At 36.0% G+C, this 26,646-nt stretch overlaps 1 protein-coding gene across 2 annotated transcripts in view; it reads right to left on the bottom strand.

Annotated features, from left to right (window-relative positions):
* Positions 1-815: 815 nt before the first annotated feature.
* The window catches only part of LOC107709186 (tyrosine-protein kinase JAK1-like), a 38,356-nt gene continuing 12,525 nt past the window's right edge, over positions 816-26,646 (bottom strand). For both annotated transcript variants that reach the window (XM_016513597.1, XM_016513596.1), the window contains exons 5-24: positions 26,403-26,566; positions 25,732-26,080; positions 25,415-25,591; positions 24,810-24,967; positions 23,664-23,778; positions 22,495-22,693; positions 15,784-15,893; positions 14,879-15,028; positions 14,486-14,573; positions 13,374-13,501; positions 9,456-9,591; positions 8,211-8,362; positions 7,952-8,102; positions 7,009-7,097; positions 6,711-6,903; positions 6,487-6,611; positions 4,997-5,169; positions 4,706-4,823; positions 3,274-3,384; positions 816-1,772 (exon numbers count right to left, since the gene is read on the bottom strand). In XM_016513597.1, coding sequence (XP_016369083.1) covers positions 1,671-1,772; positions 3,274-3,384; positions 4,706-4,823; positions 4,997-5,169; positions 6,487-6,611; positions 6,711-6,903; positions 7,009-7,097; positions 7,952-8,102; positions 8,211-8,362; positions 9,456-9,591; positions 13,374-13,501; positions 14,486-14,573; positions 14,879-15,028; positions 15,784-15,893; positions 22,495-22,693; positions 23,664-23,778; positions 24,810-24,967; positions 25,415-25,591; positions 25,732-26,080; positions 26,403-26,566 — 2,988 coding nt within the window. In that variant the 3' untranslated portion in view covers positions 816-1,670. The remainder of the gene's footprint in view (positions 1,773-3,273; positions 3,385-4,705; positions 4,824-4,996; positions 5,170-6,486; positions 6,612-6,710; positions 6,904-7,008; positions 7,098-7,951; positions 8,103-8,210; positions 8,363-9,455; positions 9,592-13,373; positions 13,502-14,485; positions 14,574-14,878; positions 15,029-15,783; positions 15,894-22,494; positions 22,694-23,663; positions 23,779-24,809; positions 24,968-25,414; positions 25,592-25,731; positions 26,081-26,402; positions 26,567-26,646) is intronic.

Raw genomic sequence — 26,646 nt, forward strand, 5'->3', positions numbered from 1 at the left:
TTGATATTGCGTTACTGTGAATAAGCTATTTTTAGAAACAGTAGAATTTAAGCATGCGTATACTCCTGCAATACAAGAAAAACAACATTTCCCCTTTTTTTCAGTAGATGTTTTCAATGCTTTTGAGTATTTAACAGCAAAAAAATATTGTATTTATTTTATGTGAATTTATGTACATTTTACCCTGTTGGATACAATTTTGCTGTCATTTTTTTTGAGGAAAATAGGTTTGGGTTTAATTTTGAGTAGATTAAATTGTTTTGCATTCCACATTAAAGGACAGGAAAATTACGTCTCCCATTGCTTTTTTTTTTTCTTCCCTCTGACCATTCTCAACTCCATTGTGGCCACCGTGGAGGCGTAGATATGAACGCAGCGACGTGCATTTCACAATTCCTTCAGTGCAGAACCACATGACACTTCCACCTGGGAGATGAATCATTTTCCCTTTTCAGGAACCATGTGTGAGGATTAACCATAATCAGATGGGAATTAAGTGCGCCTTTGAATATTTAGTCTTCTTTTAGCTATATGAATAACAGCTAAGGCTTTTAAGACGCTAAACCAATTTCTACGTTCAAACCCTGATCCTTTTCTTTACTGTCAGTATCCATCTTTTAGACAATGACAAAATATCTCCGATAGAAACGTGTTGCGTTTTTGTTAATCACTTTTTAATTCCATTTTGATAAAAAAAAAAAAAAAAAAAGAAACAGATAAAATACTAAGGTATTTTCCTGACACGGTTAATTCAGTTTATGAAAGTTAGCAAGTCTGGAATATAATTTGCACAACATAAAATCTGATTTTATTTATTTTTTTGATATTTCATAAGCTCTGCTGCCCCCTAGTGCCCATTTTAGGCATTTCATTAAACCCATGTTCTCAGAATCATCCGCTTCAGTTTTCCGTGGCAAATGTGAAGCTCAGAGAGGAAGTACAGTTATGAGAATGTGGCAGCATAGTGCATCTTGACCGGCGCATGCTGTTTCAAAGTTCTCCGGTAATCCAGCACGTTTGGAATTTTCAAAGGAGGACAGCTGTTCGCTCCAAGTCAGACAAACCTACAGTCTTCGCATACTTTGCAAGTCAATAGTCTCGAGAGAAGTGGCACAATCCACTCAATCAAAGCTCCAAACCGTCGACCACACATGTAAATCTACATTCCGACACGTTTCTTCCTCGTCTTCCAAAGAACAACGGGGTTCAAGTCTCTGTCGTTGCATATGCCTCACGATGGGCTGAATCCACCTTGGGAAATTATGGGTTATTCATACATGCATCATGGTGGCTGCTGAGGCAAAGTATGAAGCTGAGAGTGTCACGAGTCAAAATTCACCTTTTTGCACCAATCCGGTCTGCATTTGAACTTGAAGAGAAAAATGAGCGACTCGAGACTGGCAGTTACATATTTGCATATTCAGAGAGAGAGACCAGATAGCGTCTACTGTCTGCTTCAGTGGTTCTAGCGGTTTCTTTTTGGCTATTTCAAAAGGTCTGCAGTTTATCTATGAGGTTATAAAGTGAGGGAAGGAGAGTACATTGAAAGAGTGCTACACTGCACAGTTATACTTTTTTTTTTTTTTTTTCTTGGGATGTGGGAGATTTTGTCTGTCTGGGACTTCCTCTTGCAAAAGAGGTGGAGTCTGCATCCCATCTTATTTCCATAGTTACAGATCGTCAATCATCTGCTGAAAGTCGGCAATCAGGCCTTTGAAGTCGATCCGTTTTTCAGGTGTCGCCTCCCAGCATTTCCTCATCAGACTGTACAACTGTCAAAACACGAAAGATTACAATCAGACACAAGCCCTGGAGCGCAGCTCATACCTGCTGATTAATCATCTAACCCTCAACCATCATAAAAGAAACCTGTGTTTCTGCGATTCATAAAGCAGGAAATATCCTATGGCAGGATTTACAACCAAGGCATGGCTACAAGGGGTTTTGTAAAATTGCAAAATGTTAATAAAGCAGAAAATATGTATACCATTATTAATTTAACTACGTAAATAAAAAAATACAAATATTAATTTAAAGAATATGTTTTAAAGTAAGCAATTTACATTTAAATAAAAAGATGCATACTTCACAAAAAAGTACACATGTAAATAAATGAAATTAAGAATTATGTTTGCTCAAAGATAAAAGACCTATTCCCACATACGGCACACTGTCAGTTACCGGCCGAAAATGAGAAGTTTGACAGTTTGTAAAACAGTCTTGACAGTTAAAAACATCTTGACATCTAATGGAAATCTTTTAGGCAACGGTTGCTCCTTAGACTTCCGTTGCATGTGTGGGTGCCGACTAGAATTCCTTAGAATTCTCTATCATTACTTAAGATCTCAGAGGTTACTTTAAGTAAAATATTATTACACCAATATATAGTATATATTGTATATAATGTAACACACTACCGTTCAAACGTTTGAGGTCAGTATTTATTTTTTAATTTTTTTTGTTTTGTTTTTGAGATTTGAGCCCAGCAAGTCTGTTTGTTTTTTTTTAATCTAAAAATACAGTAAAAACGTAAAACTGTGAAACAATACAATTAAAAATACCTGTTTTCTATGTTAACATATTTAAAAATGTTATTCCTGTAATGACTAAGTTTAATTTTCAGCAGTCTTAACTCCAGTCTTCAGTGCCACATGATCCTCAGAAATCATTGTAATATGCTCATTTGCTGCTTAAGAAACATTTCTTATTATCAATGTTTAAAACAGTTGTGCTGCTTCATATTTTAGCAGAAACCATGATATATTTTTTTCAGGATTTTTTAAATAGAAAGTTAAAAACAATGGCATTTATTTGAAACAATCTTTTTAAACATTTTAAATGTATTCACTATTACTTTTGATAAATGTAATTTCTGTCATGACAACTCTCGGAGGGATTGGCATGGTAATGTACATGACAATGTTAATGTATTTGGTCTTGGCGGAATAGATCTGCTACGCTGCTGATGCTGCTGCGGCAGAGCAAGTACCGAGACTAAGATATCTATATGTTATCTGTATATAACATACATGAAATAACCCCCATATAGCATACATGAATCAACTCATAGCAGATCTATACAGGTGGAGCTGGGGAAGGTGGAGGGTTTCTGAAGCAAGCTGCAACTGCTACGGCAAGCACTAGTCATATTATTTGAATGTTAAGCAGCTTGCTAAAAAGAAAAAAAATTTCCAGAGAAAAAAAAAATCTCTTACCGACCTCAAACGGTAATATAAATACACACCATTTTGTTTTAGTAAAGCTATATATTACCCTGTCTGAGCAGCCGTCTGGTTTTGGAAGTCTCTTTCCCTCCTCCAGGACTTTGACCAATCGTGTAACAGTCATCTGGCCATGTGTTGGACCAATCATCTTAAGGAACACCTGTGGGGGTGGAGAAAAGTGGAGTGACTGGCCTGATTTACAATTAAGCGCTGAGGTATTAAACATTCATCCATGTCTCTTCTAGTAAACCACCTCTAATGCTTTCAGTGGGTGAGGAAGCATTACATTGTGCGTCTGCATTGTGTTCAATGTGAAAATCGGACAAATCCCTCAATAACAACGTTTCCTCCAAAAGCGGCACACAGAAAAAAGTGGGGATTGGTGAGCAGCCGTTGGCTAAGACATCTGCCACTGTGGGCACAGACTGGCACCATGTGCCATGTTCTCAGAGACACAGACTCATCAGCACCTCCTAAACAAGGGCTTCTTCCAGCCTACAGAAATGAACATAGGCTTTCTAAGAAGTGCTTCGCAACAAATCTGTATTTCCCTCCTGCTGCTTATAATCAAACACTGAATTAGAAATGCAATAAAAAGTAAAATACTTACATAAGGAAATATTTACATAACACATTTGCATAAAAATAATTACATTAGTCTGTTCTAAGTGCAGCTGTTATATTTTGTGGTATTACTGATATTTGTGGTATTATTTTAATACCTTATTTTCATTTAAATTTATTTATTCTTTTATTAAATTTTTACTTTTTACTGCATTATTTTTTTTTTTAACTATTACTATTTTTAATTTTTGTTTATAGCACTTTGTGAAATGTGCTAAATAAACTTGCCTTGCCTACTGACAGGAAGCTCCGCTGTTATTATAATAAAACATTTTATTTGATACCAGGGTTACTATAGTTACTAAACTAAAACCATAAAAACATTCTCATTACTTAAAATGAAAATACATTTTAACCGAAATATCTCTGAAAAATACATTTTAACTGAAATACATTTCTCGTTTTGATTTATAACTTGATGTTCTAAAATAACTAAAACTAAAATAAAAATTTATAACTTCACAGACACATTTAAAAACTAATAAAAATGACAAAAACCCACAGCAAAATTTGTAAAACCTTAACTAAAATTAACCTGAAAGCAGAAAACATAAAAATACTATAATAGATCTCAATTATACTAAAATATCACTGTTTGTTTGATACCCAATCAAGAAAATCAAGATACTAAATTAAGAAACAAACTAATTCCGGATTCCAGACTACTGTGCAACTGCTTTTCTTGACAGAATGTGTAGGGGACTTGTGATGGCCATCATGTGATGTCCTATTTATCATTTCAGGTTTCAAATGGGTGTTCATATGCAAATTACATCACCAAAGTGGGGACTTGGAGCAAGTATGCAATGGCTTAAGGCTTTTGGGACAGGGCTAAAAACATATGACTGGCCACTTACCGACATGGGGCTGCATGAGGTATCACAGTATGTGAGCAGCTCATACATGGTCACTCCAAAAGACCAGACGTCAGACGCCCTGTAGAATTTGCAGTGGGTCAGGCACTCTGGAGCATACCTGGGAAAATGAAGAAAAGAATCATTACAAAGTGGATTTCCCAAAGGGAATTTCAAAATTACACGCAATAATGGATACATGACATCACTAACGCAAAAGGTTCATATTAGATTAAATGGAGATCTAGGTTAATGTACTTGGTCACTGCAAGGCCTCTAATGAGTGATTCTTACCAGAACACTGGACTGTCCAGATCATCTTTCACAGTGTAATAACCCTCATTATCCTTAATGCTTTTGGTCAGGCCGAAGTCTCCGATCTTTACCGTGTTTTCATTCTCCACCAGAACATTCCGGGCCGCCAGGTCTCTGTGGATGTAGTTGCGAGAGCCCAGGTAGTCCATGCCCTGGAGTTAGAGGTCAGAAAACAGCAGGGATGAGCATAATGTTACAGCGCAGGTCTGCATTTCAAACAGAACATATGGGCTCAGAAACCCAGAGCATGAGAACACAAAGGATCACTGTAAGCAGCTGTTGTTATTGTTGGTCTTGGAGGTAGTCCATGCCCTGGAGTTAAGAGGTCAGAAAACGGCAAGGGTGAGCATAATGTTACAGCGCGGGTCTGTATTTCAAACAGAACATATGGGCTCAGGAATCACAAAGGATCACTGTAAGCAGCTGTTGTTATTGTTGGTCTTGGAGTACAAGGCCATGAGGACAACAAACAAGCAGAGCAAAAATAAGCAATGCGGAAAGCAACTGTTGACAAAATGGATACAATATTTATGAACGAATATATCACAGAGTATCGCCATTTGCATTATGAGAAAATATATTATATATGAGGTATAATTTTTTTCGTGAGAAAATAATACTTTTATTTAGCTAGGACACATAAAATTGATCAAAAAGGACATTAAAGCCTTACATTGTTAAAAAATATATATATATATTTTAAATAAATGCTGCTCTTCTGAACTTCATAGAATTCTGGAAATAAAATATATCAAGGTTTGCACAAAAATATTATGCAACTGTTTTCAACATTAAAAACTAATGTTTCTTGAGCATAAAATCAGCATATTAGAATGATTTCTGAAGGATCATGTGACACTGAAAACTGCTGCAAATTCAGCTTTGACATCACAGGAATTTATTACATATTAAAATATACTACATTAAAATAATTTTAAATTGTAATAAGATTTCACAATAATACTGTATTTTTGATCAAATAAATGCAGCCTAAGAGAATTCTTTAAAAACTCTTACCAAACCCAATAACTCATAATTTGATTGCAATTGAAACTGCAGCAAATTACACAATCTACCTCTATTATTTTTAATTATACTTCAGTGTATTTCCATATCACACTATCACTTACTATGTCACTGCATTAATGCAAATTAAATTTATTTTATCAGATGGCATGTATTTTGCATTAAAGTGAATGTTTTACTATATCTGACAAGTTTTATTTTAATATAAGTGCAGTCTTTTTTCATCGGCTGTGCCATTTTCTTGTATTAAAGCACATGAATGAATAGAGCACTTTTTTATTTTGCTTCTTGTTTGTTTGTGATTATTTCTGGGGGTTTTTTTCATTACATCTTTGTTTCAGTGTGTCCGTGTGTGTTTTAGGGGTAAATACCAAAAATAGTCACTATTTTGGATAACTATTGAAGCATCATAAACCACATAAACCATTCAAACCTGATGTTACCTGGCAGATCTGTACAGCATAGCTGAGCAGGGTTTTAAGGTCTATGTGAGCTTTGTTTCTGGGGAGGTATTCCTTCAGACTGCCTGCCGGCAAAAACTCCATGATGAGCTTAATGGATCTCCCACCTTAAAACAAAAACAAGATTTACTCAACCAACTCGTGCACTTGGCACCAAAAGCCATTACAGTGTTATATTATTTATGATGTTCAGATTTGTGGTTTACCTTCTTCATGGCAGATGCCCTTATATTTGACAATGTTCTCGTGGTAAAGTTCTCTCAGGATGTGAATCTCACGCCACAGGTTACTGCTCTGCTCTTCTCGGTTCTCCGGCTTTAGAGATTTCACAGCCACCAGCTCTCCGGTCCGATCTCCCCGCGGATCATACCTGCACAACTCCACCTTTCCAAAATGACCCTGAAAACACAAGGATGTACTTCAGTCCAACCAGCAGATGGTCAACGAAACAAGCAGTTTGTTCTTGATGAGTTTAAGGACACAATTCACACACAGAAAAAATACCTCTCCAAGATCTCTAATCTTTTTGAGGAACCTCTTCTCAAACACTGTAGGGTCCACCTCTAGCATGGGAACAGGTTGAATGGAAGGATCTAGAGAGAAAATATTAAAGAGGACATTAAATAGAAAACGGAGTAAACTACAACAGTACATAGAGGACAGTCAATCCTAACAGAGGTCTTGAACATATAGATATCTTAAAGGTACAGTAGCAAAAACTCTACTGCAAAACTCTAAAGTAGAGTAGAAATAGTCATAGAAGCCTAACTACAACTGATCTACATTACCGTTCAAAGGTTTGGGGTCTGTAATGATGTTTATAATATTTTTGAAAGAAATCTCTTATGCTCAGCAATGCTGCATTTACTTAATCATAAATACAGTATAACAATAATAGTGTGAAATATTATTATAATTTAAAAGAACTGTTTTCTATTTCAATACTGCATATTTTCAAATGTCATTTTGTCCTGTGATGGCAAAGTTGAATTTTCAGCAGCCATTACTCCAGTCTACAGTGTTATATTTTTTCAGAACTCTTTAAAGAATAGAAAGTTCAAAAGAACTTGAAATGTATTTTTTTGTAACATTATAAACTTTTTGTAACATTATAATGTCTTTTTGTAACATTATAATCTGTTTATGTCTTCACTGTCGATTTTGCTAAGTTTAATGGGTCTTTACTAAATAAAAGCATTATTTCTTAAAAAAATAACATACTGACCCCACTCTTTTTTCAACAATACTGTAGGTGAAAGAAACCTTAAACATTGAAAATGGACTTTAAGGGTAAAACATGTTTAGTACTTTTAGCAAGATGAACGTAGCACTTGGTACTAACCACAAGAGGTCAGTATGGAGAATAAATGTATTATTTTGGTACATTTTTAATAACTAATCTAGTGTTTATCTCTATTATCTGTTTGAGCCGATTCCTTTTCCTTACTCTGTTTCTCCACCATGTCAATGTCTCTGACGATGGCCCTGAAGAAGAGTCTCTGGCGAGGGTCGTAGGTCATACAGTGGGTCATGAGTTTGGCCAGCTCCTCACAGTCAGGTGTGGCCAGCTGACACTGCGCTGCGTAAAACCTCTCCTTCTGCTCAGAGAGATGACAAACGAGAAAAAGGCATCATTTATCAGCACAGAAAAGATCATGCTTACACATACACGTGTCTAACAGTGTACGTGTAATGTATGCGGTTACCTCTGTGAGCTTTTTGTCTTTGAGAGGTATCTCTCCGTTGTAACAGATCTCCCACAGAGTTGTCCCAAAGCCCCACTTATCTGCTGCTATGCTCAGATTAGCCGTGTCCTGTACACACTCGGGAGCAATCCAAGGAATCCTGTCCACACACTCTGTAGACACGCACAAAGCATAATGTCATGCAAGAACATTCTAGACTATATTTTTTTTAAATCAAATGACTTAAAACTAACACTCAAACCACCAAGCTGGATTTTATTTGGTAAATCCTCATTTTAGGTGCTTTCCACAACCATTTCCTTATTCAAACACACACTGTAGTTTCAACAGTCATCTTTGCTGTCATCTTTACAAGCTATTAAGCCTTTTAAAAAGGCATTTCATCTAACACGTGATCTCTCTGCTCAACTCAATCCCTCTCTGTGCCCCTTTCATTCCCCTCTCTCGAGCACGCACACCACCACCCCCAAAAAAAACACACAACCAGTCTTTCCTGTAACAGTCCCTGGCACACAGCAAACAAAGAGCTTTTCTGGTTTCTAAAAGTGCTTCAGGGATCTGAGCTGGATCTCAGCCAACAAAATTCCTGTCAGTTATCTTTTCCGAGCAGTCCATTTTCACAGTCCAATAGAGCTCGACTATTAGATCCACCACACTGACTCAGATGCATTTATCCTGGATAGACACTCAATAATATTTGACATTTTACCCATATAACTCTTTCCATATACAATATTATTATAAATGCATATATGGTACAAAATCTCTCAACCTCATGTGGGCAGTAATATAAATATTTAAATTATTATTAGATCATTTTAGTTCATTTATTTAAAATGATGTATTCATATTTATAAATTATTTATTTAGTGTATCAAACGCCATGTTAAAATAAACTATAAAAAAATTACAATAACTATAAAATCTTTCTGATTAATATCTAATATTCTAGATTGGACATACAGCATTAATAAGATGAACTTGATGCCTACATGAAGGCTGATAATATGCTAACAATCTAAAAAGGTGGTCATGGCTATAAGCAGGCAGATTACATATTAATAAGCTGGTCATAATGCTTATATAAATACAATGCATTAATATCATAATGCTCGCATAAGAGGTGTTATTTAAAGGTTATGAAGCCATTTATCAATTCCTTAATAATGTGTTAACATGCTGTTAAGGTAAAACTATAATAATACCTGTGTGAATGTTTATAGTGTGCTATAATGAATCTCTCACCTTCTCTGCTAAGGACAGTAATGGGTATGCCAGGGTCACTCAGCTTGATGAAGGGTCCTCCCTCTCCATCCAGACCATCTCGAGCCACCAGAATGTTCTTACTGCACACATATCCATGAACCAGCTTCTTGTCCTCCTACAGGATACACACAGCAGTCACATTATTCACATTTTACAATAACTTTTATTGATATGTTACACTATGTTGCTTAACAGATCAAATTTGATACATTTACAAGTTCAAATATGAATAAATGCGAAAATATTAATACACAAAATATTATACAAAATACAGAAGACCGTAATATTGTGAAATATTATTACAATTTAAAACACGTCTAGTTTTCTATTTTAAACTATTATGTAAATGTAATTTAGTCCAGTTATGGCAACGCTGAATTTTCAGCAGCAATTACTCCAGTCTTTAATGCTAATTTGGTGCTAGAGAAAACATGGAATTTTTTAAAGGATTCTTTGATGAATAGAATTTTCAAAAGAACAGCATTTGTTTAAAATAGAAATATTTTTGTAAAATGATAAAATGTCATTACTATCACATTTGATCAATTTAGATCAAAAAGTAATTACTTTCAAAAATCGTATTGACCAGAACCTTTTGAACAGCAGTGTATTTTATACTTTTGTGAGTTCACTTGTACTATATAAAACTAATTTAACATGTTTATTAGACAGATTATCAATAAAAATTAGAACAGATTGATAATATTAATCATTTATTTGTTTTCAGTCAATATCTATGGAAGCCCATTTCTGCCAGTGAATAAAAAAAAAAAAGGTTATTGCGACTTTTTATCTCACAATTCTGACTTTTTTCACAGAATTGTGATATAAACTCGAAATTGCGAGATAAAAACTCACAATTCTGACTTTTTTCACAGAATTGTGATATAAACTCGAAATTGCGAGTTATATAGTCAGAATTGCGTTATATAAACTCACAATTCTGACTTTTTTTCTCATAACTGCGTGATACAAACTCACAATTCAGACTTTTTTTCTCATAACTGCGTGATATAAACTCACAATTCTGACTTTTTTCTCTCATAATTGCGAGATATAAACTCAAAATTGCGAGATAAAAACTCGCAATTCTGACTTTTTTCCTCACAATTCTGACTTTTTTTCCTCACAATTCTGACTTTTTTTCTCATAATTGCGAGATAAAAAAAAAAAGGTTATTGCGACTTTTTATCTCACAATTCTGACTTTTTTCACAGAATTGTGATATAAACTCGAAATTGCGAGATAAAAACTCACAATTCTGACTTTTTTCTCTCATAATTGCGAGATATAAACTCAGAATTGCGAGATAAAAACTCGCAATTCTGACTTTTTTCCTCACAATTCTGACTTTTTTTTCTCATATTGTGAGATACAAACTCACAATTGCAAGTTATAAAGTCAGAATTGCGAGATAAAAACTCGCAATTCTGACTTTTTTCTCATAATTCGGACTTTTTTTCTCATAATTGCGAGATATAAACTCACAATTCTGACTTTTTTTCTCAGAATTGCACGATACAAACTCACAATTGCAAGTTATAAAGTCAGAATTGCGAGATAAAAACTCGCAATTCTGACTTTTTTCTCATAATTCTGACTTTTTTTCTCATAATTGCGAGTTTATATCTCGCAATTTTGACTATTTCCTCGCAATTCTGACTTTTTTTTTTCATAATTGCGAGTTTATATCTCGCAATTCTGACTTTATAACTCGCAATTGCGAGTTATAAAGTCAGAATTGCGAGATATAAACTCGCAATTCTGAGAACATATCAGTCTTCCCCCCCCTCAAAATTGGACTTTAACTCGCAATTGCGAGTTATAAAGTCAGAATTGCGAGATATAAACTCGCAATTCTGAGAACATATCAGTCTTCCCCCCCCTCAAAATTGGACTTTAACTCGCAATTGCGAGTTATAAAGTCAGAATTGCGAGATATAAACTCGCAATTCTGAGAACATATCAGTCTTCCCCCCCCTCAAAATTGGACTTTAACTCGCAATTGCGAGTTAAAGTCCAATTTTGAGGGGGGGGAAGACTGATATGTTCTCAGAATTGCGAGTTTATATCTCACAATTCTGACTTTTTTTCTCATAATTGTGAGTTTATATCTCGCAATTCTGACTTTTTTTCCTCACAATTCGGACTTTTTTTTCTCATAATTGCGAGTTTATATCTCACAATTCTGACTTTATAACTCGCAATTGCGAGTTATAAAGTCAGAATTGCGAGTTTTTATCTCGCAATTCTGACTTTATAACTCGCAATTGCGAGTTATAAAGTCAGAATTGCGAGTTTTTATCTCGCAATTCTGACTTTATAACTCGCAATTGCGAGTTATAAAGTCAGAATTGCGAGTTTTTATCTCGCAATTCTGACTTTATAACTCGCAATTGCGAGTTATAAAGTCAGAATTGCGAGTTTTTATCTCGCAATTCTGACTTTATAACTCGCAATTGCGAGTTATAAAGTCAGAATTGCGAGTTTTTATCTCGCAATTCTGACTTTATAACTCGCAATTGCGAGTTATAAAGTCAGAATTGCGAGTTTTTATCTCGCAATTCTGACTTTATAACTCGCAATTGCGAGTTATAAAGTCAGAATTGCGAGTTTTTATCTCGCAATTCTGACTTTATAACTCGCAATTGCGAGTTATAAAGTCAGAATTGCGAGTTTTTATCTCGCAATTCTGACTTTATAACTCGCAATTGCGAGTTATAAAGTCAGAATTGCGAGTTTTTATCTCGCAATTCTGACTTTATAACTCGCAATTGCGAGTTATAAAGTCAGAATTGCGAGTTTTTATCTCGCAATTCTGACTTTATAACTCGCAATTGCGAGTTATAAAGTCAGAATTGCGAGATATAAACTCACAATTATGAGAAAAAAGTCAGAATTGTGAGTTTATATCTTGCAGTTCTGACATTATTTCTCAGAATTGCGACTTTATGTCTCGCAATTGCAAGTTTATATCACGCAATTCTGACTTTATTTCTCAGAACTGCGAGTTTATATCTCACAATTAGGACTTTTTAACTCGCAATTGCGAGTTTATATCAACCAATTCTGAAAAAAAAAGTCAGAATTGTGAGATAAAAAGTCGCAATTACCTTTTTATTCAGTGGCGGAAACGGGCTTCCATAAATATCAGCATATAGTTATAGTTAAGTATTTAAATACGGTGCATCCCCATATAAATGACTTCATTTATTTCTACACCCCAGATGAATAGGGTAAAAAAATAACCCCGTTGATTGAATACATTAAGAATTACAAACATTTTTGTATTACATGTTTTCTGAAATGTTATACTTAAATATGCAAATGAGGTGTTATCTAATTAAATATGCACTAATTTGCATAAACACTGGATGAAGCCAGGTTCAAAATTCTTGTTTCATTTTGTTGACATATTAAAGGTTTTTACAGAGGGGGTTTTAGATATCTCTTTTAATCACTCTATAAATCAGAAAATATTGACAACAGCCAGAAATTTTTTTAAGCATTTTTTTAGGAATAAAATGTTGTATAAAATGTATAAATTATATATGAAAAACTGCTCTGTAAAAGCCTTCAGAATATAGATAGGAATACAACTAAAGTTTGGTGTATCTGAGTGTTACTGAAGTGGAGATTTTTGGCTCAGTACAGGATAAAAATCTCATTTTGAGAAAACAGTCTTTGAAGATATGTATTGTAATTGAAATCTACAGACACAAATAGATAAAGTGCTATAATAGAAACACTACAAAGTGTATTTTGCATATTTTCTTTCCACTAGTCTGAAAAATACTTCGTGCAAAGCCAAAAAAATGTTGTTTTTGCCTGTAGTGTCTCGCATTAAGATTGATAAGGCAAGGTTTTGTGCATTTCTTTTTGTGTTTGTTTCTTTACCAGATAGCTGAGGGCACTAGCCAACTGTTTGGCAACCTGGAACTTCCAAGCGGTGCTGAGAGGTATGCTCTGTCTGCGCATGAACAGATCCAGAGGACCATACTTGACAAACTCCTCCACCATGATATCTACAGACAGAGAGAGGGAAGAGAGAGGCACATGGTATTTTATGCAAATGAGCACCGTTATCAAATTCTCTTTCTCTCTGACACACAAACACTGTTCCTGCTCGCATATGCAAATTCATCTTTGCAGACACACCCATCGCGTGCACATAGGCAGTTATCCTCAGAGTATTTAGGTTTGTTGCTCAGTGTGCTAACCTGCAGACTTTGCTTAACAATCGAATGGAGCTTTGTGTTTGTTTGCAGCTTCCTCCTCACAAAAATAGCATTTATGAAACATTTACATGCCACAGAAGCATAAAGCAAACATTTTATCCAGTTAGACTCAGTTCTATGTTAATATTTTCTCATTTAACACTACGTTCCTACCAAAGCAATGATTTAGTTTTTGATTTCTCTGTGATTTTCTAGCAACAAGGAAATGTTTTAATTGTGTTTTCTCTTGGAAATATAACACTGCCAGTGTGCCAGATCTACACGTCAGGCGGAGAATGACAGTGTCTATGTTCTCATTGTAAAAAATAAATTACTTTTGCACCAGTGCCTACGATTGCTGGCAGAAAAAAGACTGACCTATTTCTCATACTTGTAATGCAAAACCACAACAGAACAGAATAAAAGAAAACCAAAAGTTCTAGTTCCAAGACCTTGTCTTTAAGATTTGTGTCCCGTCTGGAAACAGATGTCAATTACTTAAGGCTAGAATAATACACCAAACAGCTTTTGCCCAGATTTACAGTGTGTTCGAAACCATGTGAAAGTCTGGTAGTGATGTCCAGTTTTTTTTAACTATTTCTAAGTCGGCAAATGTATGATGCCTCTCACACACACACTACAACACAACAGACATTAAAATCTGTTCAGATTTTTTAAGTCATGTCGTGTATTTTTTAAAAGACTGTCAATATCACTAGATGAAGCAATAAATGTGGCAGGTTGAAGGCCAAACTAGCTACACACTAAAGACAAGTAAGAGTGGGTACTTACTCTCCTGATGGCGAACACACACTCCGTATAGCAGGGCGATGTGTTTATGAGAGATCTGGCGCATCATGCTAGCTGTCTCAAAGAAAGCCTGAGAGGAGACCGAGAAAGACATACTTTTAACAATTTAAAAAATAACCACACTAATGAAACAATACTGGGAGTAGAGATAATGTGGAAAATTCAATTCAAATCCCCTCGTGGTTCATTACAGTTGAAAATGACCACAATTAGGTTTCCATTTATTAATTAAGCATGGGCTTTCACCCAAAGCAACTTACAAATGATGAAGACTGTCAGGAGATGGTAACATTACAACAGCTGAAATCAATAATCTTGTTTGCTAAACTTCATTTAGAAATGAGCAAGCCATGTAATTCCACATGTGCGTCTTACCAGAGAGATATCTCGATGTCCAGAGCCCAACACTTTCAAGACCACTTTCATCTCCTGTGAGTATCCTCCCATGTCCTCATCATCCTCACTCTTCAGCTTTAGAACACCAGCATAGATGTTGGTCCTCGTACCCCTACCCAAATGCTCACCCTGAATAAAAACCACAATGTCATGTAAAGGCAAGGTTAACACATGAGTAAGCAGGTAGTCATTTAACAAACTTTTATTCATAGCATACAATTTTTAGTCAATTTCAGAGACAAACCCTTCACAGTAACCTATAGTGAAACATCTTGCTCATAGTTTACATAGTAAACTGCATTTTGGACTGTAAGAACCTGATCCTTGCTGATGTAATGATGTGAGTGATTTAAATGAAAATAGCGACTACAAAGAAAACATCTGTTACTACATACACTATTGTTCAAATGTTTGGGGTTGGAAAGATTTTGGAAAAAAGTATCTTATGCTCACTAAGGCTGCATTTATTTGAGCAAAAATACAGTACAAACAGTTCTATTATCCTTCAGAAAGTATTGTAATATGCGGATTTGGTGCTCAAGAACCATTTCTTATTATGTTGAAGAGTTGAAACTTAACTTTTCATCAATTTTATTCATTCTTGAGAAAAGTATTAATTTCTTTAAATCTTACAGACTCCAGATTATTATACACTGTAGGGTACAATAACTTGCATGTCATATGTCTATATACTTTAATAAAAGTATAATAAAAAATATAAATAGTTCCATAGCCAGTACATTTTCACTCACCAACTATGAAACACCCTTTTACGAATGTGTATAGTAGATTTTTGACCATTTCTGTATTTAATTTTATTTCTTAAAAGCATGTCATGCAAAAAGTCGACAGTATGTTTGGTTCAAAATCCATGAAAATATCACCTGTACAATCTCCTCCTTAAGGATGCGGTGGAAACTCAGCTGGCTGACTTGATGTTGTCTCTGTGGGGCGGGCTCTCGGTCTCTGGTCATCACTAATAGGTTGGAAATTTCTGAAGGACAGAAGAAAATCATTTGTGATTTGTGGGCACCATATAAAAAGTTGAGCCTCTGTTTTGATTGTCCAGGGATGTTTATTTTCAATACATGTTAATACACATGTTGGCGTGCAGACACGGTATAACAACCCCCACCTAAACAGAGAATGGGGAAGAGGAAGCTGTGCAGTGACAGTGCGCGGTTCAACAAAACATCTCACTTGCTACATCAAAACAATGAGCATGTGTGAGTCCACATGTGCAGGTATATTAAATGTAATATGTGTTTATGTAAATGTGTGTGTGTCTGTGTTGTGATGTTCATTTTGCAGCATCAGCTGGTCTTTTGTCTACTTGCTGACATCATCTGGATACAGACCTACAGAGCTCTGTTTTTATGAGTGCAAGTAGGGTAAAGAGATCAAGAGATGTGAACAACGGAAACCCACATTTACTATATTTCCTGCCTGTCACTGATGCCTCAGCATGTACTCTTAGAGAAGCAGATGTAAACAAGCCCTGATGCAGTCTCTAATGTGCGATAACAGGGCGTTTTTCACAATCAAAACATTCCTGATGTTTTGGTTCGCATTAGTATAGAGCTGTTGCATAACTGCAAATACTGATGGAGCACTCAAAGGAGGAGGATATTTAGTACCTCAGGATTCATGTGTACCACTATACCAAAAAATCATGCAATAAACTGCAATATTTTTTCATATATATCATTTTTCCAAAAACATTTTAATACCTGAACTTTTTCTGTGAACATTTTTGAGCAATGACACAAACAAAATCACTAAACCGATTCGCTGAATCACAATTTAAAGACAAATATTTACATTAATTGATCTGAAATTGGAAGAAGTGGCGAAAAGTTACATTTGGACCCTGGTTTCTCTGCATTACACAGACATCTGTCACAGTTTTTTGGAGTTTTTTGGAGTTTTTAGATTTCTTGGATGTAGCCATTTGATAATAAAGGCTTTTTAATTCACAAGAGTGCCATGGTCATTCTGAAGTATTCTTTGATGGACTGTGATAAACCCTAGACCATAGAGCACCTTGACCTTACAGCACCAGAACCCCGAGACGCACTCTCTACTATTGGACTTCATCTGTCACACTCCCTTAGGAACACTTAACTCGGTCAGGCTGGGGATCCAACTGATGGTTAACTGGATAAAGGATCTGATCCTGGCTCGGTTGGCTGAAAGTTGAGACTGCACAACTATTAGCTGCCAGATGCACAGCTGCCCGAGGTCATATGAGGATATGACTGCATGCATGTGCATGGTGATATTTGACTTCTCTAGAGAGCATTTTGACACTAACAAAGCACTACAAAAAAGATAATTCCTCTTTCAGCTTGAACCACTTAAAGATTCTTGTAGGGATGTTCATGCTTCTGAGACTTAGAAACATTTGGTTTTAGTGAGATGAAGACTAAAAATGCATATTCAAGAAGAGAAATTAATTCCATTAAGTATACAGTTTGGAAAATGTTGCAGTTGGAATTCTTAGCAGTCTGGTTTGCACAATTCAAAATGCCACTCATTCCAAACAGTAAAACTTTTATTGTGCTTGAACTAAGGGTGTGCGATATACAATGTCATCTGTGATAATATCGTAATTGTTGTTTTAACGATGTGCAATTTGACATTATCGAATATATCGCAAAATCCAAACAAAACACACCTACAGGGTGCACGCATACATTACGTGATGAAGGTTAAACTAGTGCGCGTTTAGAGTGCGTTCTTTCACTGCATGATTCAGTCTGTAAAAATGCATTTAAAATTATTACAAAATTCAAGACATCAGGGCAGAAAATGTATATATCTATATAATTTCATATAGTTAATCAATATCACACGCAGAGTGCCATTTTTCTCCAAAATCCAGTATGATTACAAATGTGATATTGATTTTATACAACAGTTCAGTAAACAAGATGTTAATATTTAAGAGACTTATGCTTTAGACACCATATTGCCTGTTTTTGCTATATTTCGACAACAAAAATAATTCCAAACATAACCACAGCACTGCTCTGCATCTCTGAGCAACATGACAGCGTTTCTTTCCTGAATGAATCAACCGTTTAAATCATTCGGATCAATCACAATGACTCACTTATTAATAGTGACTTGCTGCCACCTACTGACAGTTTTAATTTCACATTTAAAGGGATAGTTCACCCAAAAATGAAAATTCTGTAATTAATTACTCACCCTCATGTTGTTCCAAACCCGTAAGACCTTTGTTCATCTTCGGAACACAAATTAAGATATTTCTGATGAAATCCGAGAGCTCTCTGGCCCTCCCATAGACAGCAAGGGTACTACCAACTAATTTTACGAAGCTACGAGAATACTTTTTGTGTGCAAAGAAAACAAAAATAAAGACTTTATTCAACAATTAGTTTCCTCTGCATCACCCTGGCACCATTTTGGAGAGTATCAGGACGCACGCACGTGCTGTGATCTGAATGTAAACAAGGCGCAGCGCATGTGTGTTCTACGTCAGCAGTAGGGATGTTCATTTTAAACGGTTAACCGTTAACCGACCGTAAGAATTTTTGACCGATTAATACAATCAGTTAAACGGTTTAAAAAGTCATTTTTTTTATTTTCCAGTAATTTATCGAAATATTTAAAAAGGTTTGCTGCATGGTTAAAATATACTACGCGTATATAAAAATTTTATTTTTTAGAGAGAAAAAAAAAAAACAAGTCGCGTATGTCACATTTTATTATTTCATTCAGAAATAGGCCTAATGCCGACGCGAAATGTTTACAAACATTATAATACACACTGTCAACATATAGCTATGCTATTTTAGTTCCCCTCACTACACAACAAATCATTTCAATTAACAGTACTTAGAAAAGAACAAGAATTAAAAATATAAGAAGCTAGCTATATAAACAACAAGCCAAAACGAATTCATTTAGGCTAAAACAAAACTGAAACCAACGCTGCGTCTCTCATTCGACACAAAATCAAATGTTTCTGTATTCACGATGTATTTGAATGGCAAAGATATTATTTATTATGTAGCCTACTTCTCTCGTATTCCAATATCCACATAAAACAAAGTGTTTTGCATAACATCACGGCAGTACGGTGATAACGCTTAACGGCAGGCACAGATTTTACTAGCCTGCATATTTAAACTGAGCAGTGTGTTTTTTTTTTCCATATGTTTGACTGACTGTATTTTATTATGATAATGAACAGGCTGCATTGTCAAGGTAGCAAAGCTTAACTGTGCGCGCGCATGCGGCGCCGGCGCAATCACTTGAAATTTTTAACATTCTTCCTTCTAACATTGGAAGCAACTACTCCTTTTAGTCATAAAGATAATCGGAATTGTAAAAGGTTTGCTTTTATTTGTGTACATTCACAATAAAAACAAATATTTGTGCTTTTGTAAAATAAGCCTAAAGAAAAATAGGATGCCGCTTTCTGCTGTCTGGTTTCCTTTCGCGCAGCACAAAAATGAACCGAAACTCTGCATACTAGGCTACTTGTTGTACAGTTTTTCTTTCGTTTTCGATTTATTATTTAAGTAAAAATATATTTCTCGTATAATATCAAAAAACTTGGAGTCATCTGTACATGGTAGTCCTTAAGATACCAGTACAATAACTCACTCTCAGCAAAATATCGTCTAATTATCGTTATCGATAAAATGGACGCGACGGAGAGGGTTTATACAATATTTATACACATCAGCTCGCAGGAATCATCATTTGATTTTTGAGCTTACAAATACACTCAGAACGCAAGCAACACTCACAAACCTACCAATATCTCTGACTTATATCTGAATACATTAAAAACTGATGAGTCATAAATAATTGTTTATTTATGTTACGGAAATTAACACCTGAGTAACCAACTGCCTTTAACTGAAAATTGAGTGTTTACTATTGTCCTTTTGCATTATTGACACACTATTTTCCTAGTTGATACTGTAAAGCTGCTTTGACACAATCTGTATTGTTAAAAGCGCTATATAAATAAAGGTGACTTGACTTGACCTGACATATTTGTGTACTTATTCGTGGAAATGCATGATCATGGGAAATTCTAATTTTGCCCCTACAATGCATTTGCTAAGTTCATTATTACTCACGATCTAAATCCTGTATTTAAGAAAGATAGAAAGGTATCACTTAACAATTTTACAAAGTTACTTTAATTAATTTCCTATGATATAATGTACCATTCTAGCTATATATGCTAATTAAAACACATACAATAAGAGATTGTTCAGACAAAAATGGGAATTCTATTGTCATCTCTCATCACTCATCCTTGTGTCGTTTCAGAACTGTATTTCTATTTGTGAATCAAGAAAAGAAAACTCTAAAGAATATTCAAGCTCCAAAAAGTCAAAGACTGTCAAATAGATAACATCATTAAAGGGGTCATATGATGCAATTTCATTTTTTCCTTTCTCTTTGGAGTGTTACAAGCTCTTGGTGCATAAAGAAGATCTGTAAAGTTGCAAAGACTAAAGTCTCAAATCCAAAGAGATATTCTTTATAAAAGTTAAGAGTCAGCCACACCCCCCTAAAACGGCTCGTTCGAACACGCCCCCACATATCTACCTCACTATGTGGGAAGATTTGCATAACGCCGCCCAAATGTTCACGCAAAGAAAGAAGGCGTAACTTTTATTCTCGCTGTAGTATTGTTGTTGCCGCTGCCGCCATGTCGTGAAGACGCTGTGTGCTTCGTTGTGAAAGCGAAACTACTTTGTTTGGTCTTCCAAAAGAGGACGATATCCGCTTCGTCATGCCTGGAGCTGATCTGTGCTGGTCGCTGAGGAAATACATCAACTTAGTGCTGTGGATTGCCGGCACATTTTATGGAGGACTGTTTAACGTTACTGATCCTGGGAGAGTAACGTTAGACTAAAATGCCAGCAGTTCTGACTCACGTAAGTACGTTTTCATTTAAAGGATTTGCCACTGATGACTCAAACGCGAGTTTTGGGCAGTGTAGAATAGCACTTGTTGTTTGTCATTTCTCTGATCACAAATGCAGACATGGTTTTATGTTTACGCAGCGCAATGCAAGGCAATGCGTAAAAAGACAGTATAAGTCATTATAATCAGTAATTATGTCCCCACTGGATGCAACAAATGCCTCGTTTGTAATGGGTTTTAATGTTTTTGCCTCGTCGCTCCGGCCGGACACGGCATCAACACAGTATGGTGAGGGGCGTAACATTTCCGTCTCACGCTTGAGGTATTCGGCCAATCACAACGCACTGGATAGCTGGCCAATCAGAGCACACCTCGCTTTTTCAGACCGATGAGCTTTGTAAAAATCTACGCGTTTCAGAAGGCGGGGCATACAGGAGAAACAATAATGTACAGTATGTGGAAAATAATGTGTTTTTTTAACTTTAAACCGCATAAACACATTTCATTACACCAAATACACAAAATAATGTTCTTTTTAGCAGCATCATATGACCCCTTTAAGGCATGTCTTTTCCAGTTACAGCATCATACCAAGTCTTTAAAGCGTATGATAATCTAGTTTACTTAGACAGAGAACTGTCAAAGTTTTTTTTAATCACTCTTTCTAGTCTGTTTACACTATCAGCACTTATTTACGGAGATGTATTTTTTATATTTAATTTGCCTAATTTTTTACCTGTATATTTACTGAAAACTCAACTGAACTGTCATGTTGAAAATTTATGTTAACACAAAATTGTGGTTGGTGGTATTGGCTGGTATTTCAACAGATGCAAGAGGTACTAATTATGGGTGAAAATAAAAGGCTAGTGAATATGTCATCTGCAGATTTCAATAGCGTATTTCACACACCACACCAAAATTTTCACATCCTCATAACTCAACAATTTAACAAATCCCCTTCAAGAAAACACTGAGATCCATTCATCGGGCACCAGTTCACATTGAACACTGGAAAATCCTGACAATTCAGCTAGCAGCTTCTAGTAAACTTGGCAAAGCAATGACTTCTGATTTCAGTTTCAGCATAAGACAGCACTATTCACATAGGACAATGTGTTAGGACTGCAATCTAACAATGGCTCCACAGAGAGAATTTTAGGGGCTTTTTCTAGTGGAAACCCCAGCCTATCTGAATAGGCTGTGCATTAAATTTACTTTAAATCAAATGAAAACACAGGACACAGTTCCAGTTTGGCTTCACCTCAGACTACAAATAATATGAAAGCAGGAATCTCTACAAAATTTTGTCAGTAAAACAATCAAATTAATTTCAACATCAGATTTGATCAGCATTTGAGATGGACGGATAGACGAACAGGCAAATCAATGTATGAGGGGTTTGAGATGGATGGACTGATAGACAGATCAATGTATGACATATTTGGGATGGATGGTTGGCCGGCTAGATGGACCAATGTAGGAGGTGTTCAATTGGGATGGATGGCCAGACTGAATGGACAGAGAGAAAGATGTACGAGATGTTTGATTTGGATGGATAAATGAATGTTTGACTGAGATGGAATATATGGATGGATTATCTGCATCTCTCAATGATACTGCATAGATGGTCCTCTATCACATGACAGATTGAGCAGAACGAGTGCTGGTACCTCTGGGTTGTGGTGGGCAGCAGCGACGCAGCTGGAAGCGCAGGTTCTCTGTGCGCAGGTTCTGGCCCTGTAGGTGCTCCAAAAGCTCCTTCAGAGTAGGCCTGAATGTATCTGTCCCATACAGTCTGTAACCTTGTGGACTAGTTTCAATTTGGAAGTTCTTATACTGGGGAACAGGCCTGGATTCACATAGGTCCATCTGAAAGAGAGAGAAGAAATAGATGAGAGACAGACAAAAGGGGAAAAAACATGATTAAGCACAAAAGAAATAGCCAAGAGGAATGGTGCATGAGACGAATAGTGAAGGGAGAGAACAGGATTTGTTAAACAAATGTTGGGTGGCTGTAAACCGATCTCCCTTAAGATAAGGTAAGTTTGCTTTTGGTTGGCAGTGAGGTGTTGGGTTTCTGAAGGCGACTAGATACATTGCACATAATGCTGATAACATTAAACTTACAGAAAACCTAGCATGACACTATGTGTGCATTTACTTACTTGTTTCTTTGTTAATCCTGCATATATATTTAACAAACTCATATACTTTCTGTTGATCAGTACAGTTCAGCTCAGTTAAATCAACTCAATTCTATTTGTATAGCATGCTGAACAAGGGAGTTGTCACAAAAAAGCAATGCAAGGAAACAGTGCATCAGTCTCTGATCCAGCATGTGTAACAGCCCCAATGCGGTTTGTGGTTCTGCTCCAGCTACTTATACAGTGTAATACAGTTCTCACATTAAATAATAACTGCCAAGAAAATCTGAAAATGGATGCATTGTCTTGGTCTGATGATTGATCTGGTCCAAAAAAAAAAACACTAAAGCAAGATCCCAATTGTTATTCATGGCCAACTTCTGAAAAGCGTTTTCACACTCATTTGCTGCTAAAATGTGGTGTTGCAATATTTGACAGAGAATAAGTGTTATATTTCATATGAACACATGTGTCATGGTCAGGGAGAGTGTACAACAAGAACCAGATCTTCTTGATTTCGTGCAGAGAATACCACAAGAAAATCTGGGCAATTCAAGATTTGTCCTGTCCAGGCAGGACAAACAGGACAACGGGTTTCAGTTCCCAGCTTACTGATTTCCCAAAAATGTTTATCCCGACTGTACAAATTAAACTAAACTTTTGTGTTTGGTGTATGTATGTATGCGTGTGTGTACCTCAATGCAGACAACAGTCATGATGATGCAGTTATAGTCTGTGCAGCTCCAGCGCAAGACGTAGGTTCCTCCTTCATTTCCCTCCTGACGAAGTTTATGAATAGCATACTCTGTGCTGTAGAGACAACAGACAGAACTAGTCACAAAATTACTTTCCTGAAGACAGCTGTTATAATCCGAACTAATACTAAATAACTACAGCATGAAAAGCCAAACATTATTTTACCATGATTACAAGGTGCGTAGACATAACACAAAGTGCTATCGAATTTAATTTCCACCAAATCCAACTCATGAACTGTTAGTTGTTTATTTTAGACAAGCACCTACAGTATATTAACCACCATTTTCACTAAATAAACCCAACCAAATGCATCTTGACTTCATTGTCGAGCAGTATAACATTTCTTATTGCCACAGAATTCTTCTTGTTTTAGATCCATTATTCATACTTGTATCATGTCTATGCTACTTGATACACAAGCACATTCTTGAAAGTCTTATACTTGTAAAAATGGGCATCTTGACAAATAGCAATGATACTAAACTGGTAACACTTTACAGAGTCACATTACAATGGTCATAGAAATATACATGTACTTATATTTAATTACTATAGTGATATTAACAATGTGTGACAATTGTTAGACTGGGTCTTGTCACACCGCAGCATTTACACAACCATTCAAAAGTTTGAGGTCAAGATATTTTAATGTTACTAAAAGAAGTCTCTTCTGCTCACCAAGGCTGCATTTATTTGATCAAAAATAGAGTAAAAACAGTGATAGTGTGAAATATGATTACAATTTATTTTCCATTTGAATATATGTTAAGATGTATTTTTAATTTAACAGTTGAGTTGCTTAATATTTTGTGAAAACAGTGATACATTTTTAGGACTATTTGCTGAACAGAGAATTCAAAAGAAGAGCATTTACTGAAAGACTTTTCTTTGTGACAATGTAAAAGTCACTACTGATCAATTTAATGCATTCTTGCATCAAGAATTAATTTCTTTCCAAAAACAAAATCTTATTGACCCTGAACTTTTGAACTGTAGAGTATATAATGAAAATATTTCCTCAAACTATCTGTGTGATCCTTGATTTGGACATCTATAACAAAAGTATGCTAATATGGTCATACCAGATAGGTCCATGACAGCCGTTTTCTAAATTCTGGACCACTGATGAGAGTGCGACTTCAGTGCACAGGTAATGATGAGCATCTACAGTCAATCTGAAGTAACCGTCAACCAGTGCAGCAAAGGACAAAGCTGCATCACGATAAAACAGGTCCAACTCCTGTGGAGCAAAGAAGAGGAATACCTTTGTAGGATAAGAACTTTAACATACCTGTCACTACTATCTACTTCATCCAATGAAATGCATTTTTATACACATGAATTCTTAAGCCATGCCTGTTGATTTATGGATCATATCAGTATGAATCATAACCTTTACTGAGCAATGGACGTTTTACACCATATTCTGACCAGGTGCAGAGTTCTTGTCCTAACTTGCCACAATAAATAACATATTTGCTGATAACTAAACACAGCTATATTGTAAAACCCTGCCCATCATTCAATCTTCTTGGTCCACAAATCAGACTTCAAATTCCACTACATTAAATATCAAATATTCTCCGATTGGTTATGACTGTATCATATTCAGCATGAATGCTTGTGCTGGAATCAAAATGTACCTGGTTAGGACACAGTGCAGCAGAAACTGAAATGACAAAATTACCATGGTTTTATTGTCTTGTCTGTAAATTGTGACACAAGACTCCTTAATGACGATGTGGGTGATTTCGTAAAAGTCAGAGAAAAGTGTCCATGCGCTGTCTTTCCTTTTGTCATTCTTTTGCTTGTTGTCAGCCTTGTTCTTTTTAGATTTGGTTTTGTCTTTCACTATCAGAAGATTCTATTCAAAAAGGATTCAAGACAAAAAAACAAACAAAAAAACAGAATTGAAACAATCCATGACATAAAATCCAGAATTAATTCTGAATATTAATATATTACAAATCTGCAAGCTCACAAAACCTAAAGCACTAAACTCACTGGTACAGGCTTTCTCCTCCAGGAGATCCCAGTGGTTCCGGACACTTGCACTTCATAGCCCAGTCCGTCATCCCCCAAAGGATGTGTGTGGGTCGGAGATCCCTCGCTCTCAGATGATACTTTCAGGCTCTTGGGCTCAATAATCTCCCGACCCAGGCCCTGGGTCAGTGTTTCAAGAGTGGAGAGATACTTGACCTTCAGGTCATAGAGGGTTATGTTGCTGTCCTGGATGGTCTTGCTATTGAACTCGTTGAGGAAATTTCTGAAAACGTTGTTGATGCGTATGCGTGTGAGGAAGTTACGCTGCTTAATGATCCGGTTCAGACTGTCCGGAATGAATCGCTTGTAGCTACAAAAATAGAGAAGGCTGAATGAAATCACTTGCTTTAAGGCAGAAAACCAATATGATGCTTCCTTTTTAGTACTCATCAACACATACAGCAATTCCAGTATTTATTACACTTCTTTCTGGGATACTTGAATCTGATTGGTCAATGACAGCATTAAAATACTAACATACTTGACCTCAGAATGCTCTAACTGACCAATCAGAATGAAGTACTCCAAAGAGATGTGTAGTAAAAGAGGTTAATAGTTGGAAGTGCCATTTAAATATTATCAGTGTCGATCATTTTGCAGATGTGTTGTATAAAGAAGATTGTATGGGTCACCTTGTCTCAGCTCCAGCTCCTGATAAAGGCAGATTATTGCTCTTGGCATGATGGGTAATGGCCAAAACAGCCATTCCCAAACACTCGTTCTCTATCTCGTGAAGCTCTACCTCATTCTGGGGAGTGCGCACTGGAGCAAGTCCCCTCAGAAAGTCATACTGGCCCTAAAACATAACAAAAAAGAGTGCAGTATGTGCCAAGCAAAAAAGTTAACATGATCTCTCTCACACACACCCCCCACACA

This window comes from Sinocyclocheilus rhinocerous, unplaced genomic scaffold (genome assembly GCF_001515625.1).
Source record: "Sinocyclocheilus rhinocerous isolate Xijiao unplaced genomic scaffold, SAMN03320098_v1.1 scaffold55, whole genome shotgun sequence".
Classification (NCBI taxonomy): Eukaryota; Metazoa; Chordata; class Actinopteri; order Cypriniformes; family Cyprinidae; genus Sinocyclocheilus; species Sinocyclocheilus rhinocerous.